The sequence below is a fragment of the Diadema antillarum genome, unplaced genomic scaffold (genome assembly GCF_040938485.1).
Source record: "Diadema antillarum isolate AM-2024a unplaced genomic scaffold, OU_Dant_1.0 seq00000386_RagTag, whole genome shotgun sequence".
NCBI classification, from domain to species: Eukaryota; Metazoa; Echinodermata; class Echinoidea; order Diadematoida; family Diadematidae; genus Diadema; species Diadema antillarum.
The window spans coordinates 1,716,203-1,720,090 of NW_027271384.1; the positions used below are offsets into that span (position 1 = coordinate 1,716,203).

General features: G+C 42.7%; 1 protein-coding gene across 1 annotated transcript; it reads left to right on the top strand.

Moving 5' to 3' along the window:
- Window positions 1-392: 392 nt before the first annotated feature.
- Window positions 393-3,412, top strand: LOC139731887 (ankyrin repeat and SOCS box protein 7-like). Its single transcript, XM_071642762.1, has 4 exons — window positions 393-495; window positions 1,205-1,433; window positions 1,968-2,579; window positions 3,100-3,412. Exons 2-4 carry the CDS (start codon window positions 1,211-1,213, stop codon window positions 3,234-3,236), a joined length of 972 nt encoding a protein of 323 aa, XP_071498863.1. The 5' UTR covers window positions 393-495; window positions 1,205-1,210; the 3' UTR covers window positions 3,237-3,412.
- Window positions 3,413-3,888: the final 476 nt, after the last annotated feature.

A 3,888-nucleotide genomic window follows, 5' to 3' on the forward strand; every position in this document is an offset into this window, starting at 1 on the left:
TTTTTTATTAAAACTAAAGAAATTTTAAAAAAAGAATGCGCCCCCTCCCCTTTAATTTTGTAAAGGCAACCCCCTTGTGGAATTCCTGGATCCACCCCTGCGCCCCTGTAGTATGCGGGGATGTATCATACATGTACTAGTATAGAAATTATGTTTAAAATACTAGTATACACTCGTCGCATTAAAGCTCCGGCATGCCAAAGCTCCCTCCCCGTCACCCCCACCACTCCACCCCCTGCCCCGCGCGCACCCCGCCCCATACCAGGTGCCCTGTCGAAATCGGCTCGCAATCGCTCGACGTTCGTGCAATCATTCTGCCAGTACACCATGCCAGCTCAGAGCGAGGCGATTCATCAATATGCGATCGAAATCGATAGTTTCGTGTCCACCATCATAGACGTAAGCAACAAAACACGTAAATTTCAGAGAGAAGTTGAGAAGTAATTCCCCCGTGAAGGCCTCATCTATGACCTAAACAGCTTCATCGTTTATGTAGTAAGTATATTTCACACCGTTTACTTTCATCTGTGCTTGTCTAGATCTACAGAGACGAGGCATAATGAAACAACACAGAATATCAAGCATCGGTCATCGCACCGATAAGTTAATGAGACGAGAGACATCCGATCTGTGTAGTCCCATATGCACACTTTTGTGTCTGTGTACTTTCATCTCGAGTTATTTGTAAATATGTAACCAGAAATTTGGGCTTCTTCTCCCTCAATCGTCTCCTAACCATGTCATGCCTCCGTAAATTAAATAGCCATTATTGATTTTAGCCACATTTACCATCAGTGTGTCATTCAATAAATGATGTATTAAAAGGGAAAGGAACAAGCTTCTTGTATTGTAATGTAAATAAGCTGACTCAGTGACTGCTTGGTGTAGGAACCTATTCACGTTAGATCTAAACTATAAATTTTTAAGAATAAAGTTGATCATTCCTACCCTACAAAATTGACAAAGGCTCAAAGCATATTGCATAATTATAATTTTATGTATTCTCCTACACTCGCATCATGACTTTCACAATACCATGTCAAAAAATGTTAGTTTGCTCTCACTAGGCCTATATCACTTATCAGCTCAGATGGCTGAAATGCTTGTGTTGATACGTGTTGTGGCAAACTTGTTGATGATTGATTTGGTAACCTGTGCAGTGTTAATTGCCTGAGTATGGTTGGTCCTCTGCTCACATTGTCAGAGAAGGATGAGGGTTCTTACCCGGAAGGGGGCCCGGCGGCTAAGCTGCATGGACCCAATCAACCAGGAGGCGCGCCAGGCAGTCGCCGTGGGCAACGTCAAGCGTGTGAAGGAGCTGCTTTCAATCGGCCTGTCTCCCAATGAGGCAGACTGTAATGGCTGGACCCTGCTACACTTGGCCTCTTCTCGTGGGAGGGAACGAGTCCTGAGGGCACTATTGGAGCACGACGGTGAGAGATCGCTGCATATTTCAGCACACAACCATCTTGACAGCATGCTATTACAACATTATCATCATCAAATCAAAGTCATGCCTCTGGCACTTTGGATCATATTCTCAATCACCATTCCCATGGTTATCAAGCAAGTGGAGAGTGCTTGGAGAGATTCTCACCATATTAAAATCTGCCAGATCATGTCTCTGTAATCTCTTTCCCATAGATGATGTGAATGTATGCAATATGCTTTACACACTGATGAGAAAATGAGTGATGCTCTTCCAGTAAGGTCTTAGTTTCTTGAAGTCTTCACTGAACAGATATGTCTCTTTACAAATGTCCAGTACATTGATACTACAATAATTGTAGTTAGGCACAATATTTTAGATATTGCTCACCAGTATAAAAACACTCTCATGAAGAGATATTGCTCACCGGTTTAAAAACACTAAATGTTACAATTTCTTTTGTGGCTGTCTTATGCATTATTATGTTATCCTACAGGATGTATTTCTTCTTCATGTATAACTTCTCATATTACCTCAGGTTGCCCTAGTGCTAAAGATGGTATTGGAGGATTCACATGTCTGCACTATGCTGCGATGCATGGAAGAACAAGACTTGCCCAGCTCCTTTTGGAGTACGACATGGACGATAAGTATGATTTAGTGAACTCGCCCAGCTCAGACGGCTGGACACCGCTCCATGTGGCGGCCCACTATGGTAGGGAATCGTTCGTAAGGATGTTACTTCAACATGGAGCACGTGTGGAGGCGCTAAGCACAAAGGGTACCAGCCCTCTCCAGCTGGCAATCATTCGGGAGAAACTGCCATGCGTCAAACTCCTCCTGAACTACGGCTCAGACATCGACATACAGAGTGGCTTCCCGCTGCGGTACACCATCTTGAAAGGGAACACGGCCCTGGCCAGGCTCTTGCTGAATCATGGCGCAAACCCCAACCTGGGGAGGACTGAAGATGGGCAGACGCCCCTACATTTGTCGGCGATGAAGGATGATGTGGACTGCTGCTCATTGCTTTGTATGTTTGGGGCTGACAGTCATGCCCTCAACGACGAGGGGAAGACCCCATTGTCCATGTATAAAACCCTTATGGAAGATGCAGGACCTTGCATGTCAGTACTTACATCAGCCTCGAGTAAGTAAAAAAAATAAATAAATGCATCTGTTACATATTCTATGTTTTTACTTTCTCAGAATGAGTATCCAGTTCGGCAGACCAGTGCCCGTTTCAAGATAAATGTAGAATGTTTAATGTGGATTACAATAAGTTACAGCAGTAATGGTTGAATGAATAACTGTTTGTGAATGCCTAGTATACATTTAGTTGGAAAGTGGCATCATGTTTGATCTGTGACTAAGAGTATATCTTGGTTTCAAGGGATATTTCAACAGCATGTGCTTAGTGAACTTTTGAAGTGATAAAAGAATAAGCGATCAAAATAACAATTAGCCATCACCCTCCTTTTCAGAGGTTTCTAGCTACCTTTTCTCATCAGAAGAAAGATGTTCTGCTGTAAAGATGTTCTCCTGTATAAATCATTCAGTACATGACAAAGTTGACATATCTGATCATGCCACAAAGCCACTGTAAAAACTGAAAAGGAAAACCAGTATGATGCACTTGTTCATTGGTTTTGTATATTTTTGCCCACCAGGAAACCCGCGATCTCTCCAAGACCACTGTCGTCTCGTCATCCGACGGTCCCTAGGTCAGCAGCGACTTTGCCACATCAGCGACCTGCCCATAGCCAATGTTGTGAAGAGCTATGTCAGATACAAGGACGATTTTTGACAGACTGACTCCAATCGTACGCACTACGTCGCTGATGCCAAAGTAACTGCCAGAATGTCTGAAGCGCTGCAGAATGTATAGGTTGACTTATGAGCCTGTGTCTGTGATGGAACTGCAACGCAACACTTGCTGTGTAACAGTCCATAGGGCACATCGCGCAACAGAGCTGGTTCTGGGCTTTGCTGAATGATGCTGAAATCGCTGCTGCTCGATGATCCATCTTCAACATCTCTGTGTTTTTGCATGCTTTATGATCAGCATAAAAAAATTGTATTGCATGTAGCTGAATTCCAGCCTGAATTATTGCTTCTATAAATATGACAAACTGTATGCAAATAAGCCTAACCCAGTAAACATTATTCATCAACCCGCCTATTGATGAATATGCAAACCAGTAGATGTATGTACTGTACGAGCTGAAATTTTTGTGCGCAGATATAATCATCGCAAATTACAACTTGTCAGACATTTTTGCATGTTGTTAATTTGTGTTTCCCAAGGGTCTAGAAATCATTACTTCACCTTTCACAAATGAATAAAGATAAGTAACAAACAACAATACTTGTATTGACCCTTTTTACTTGATAATTGTCTGTACATAAACAAGTACTGTCTTCTGCATTCAAAGTACTGTACTAGCATGTTATGCCCC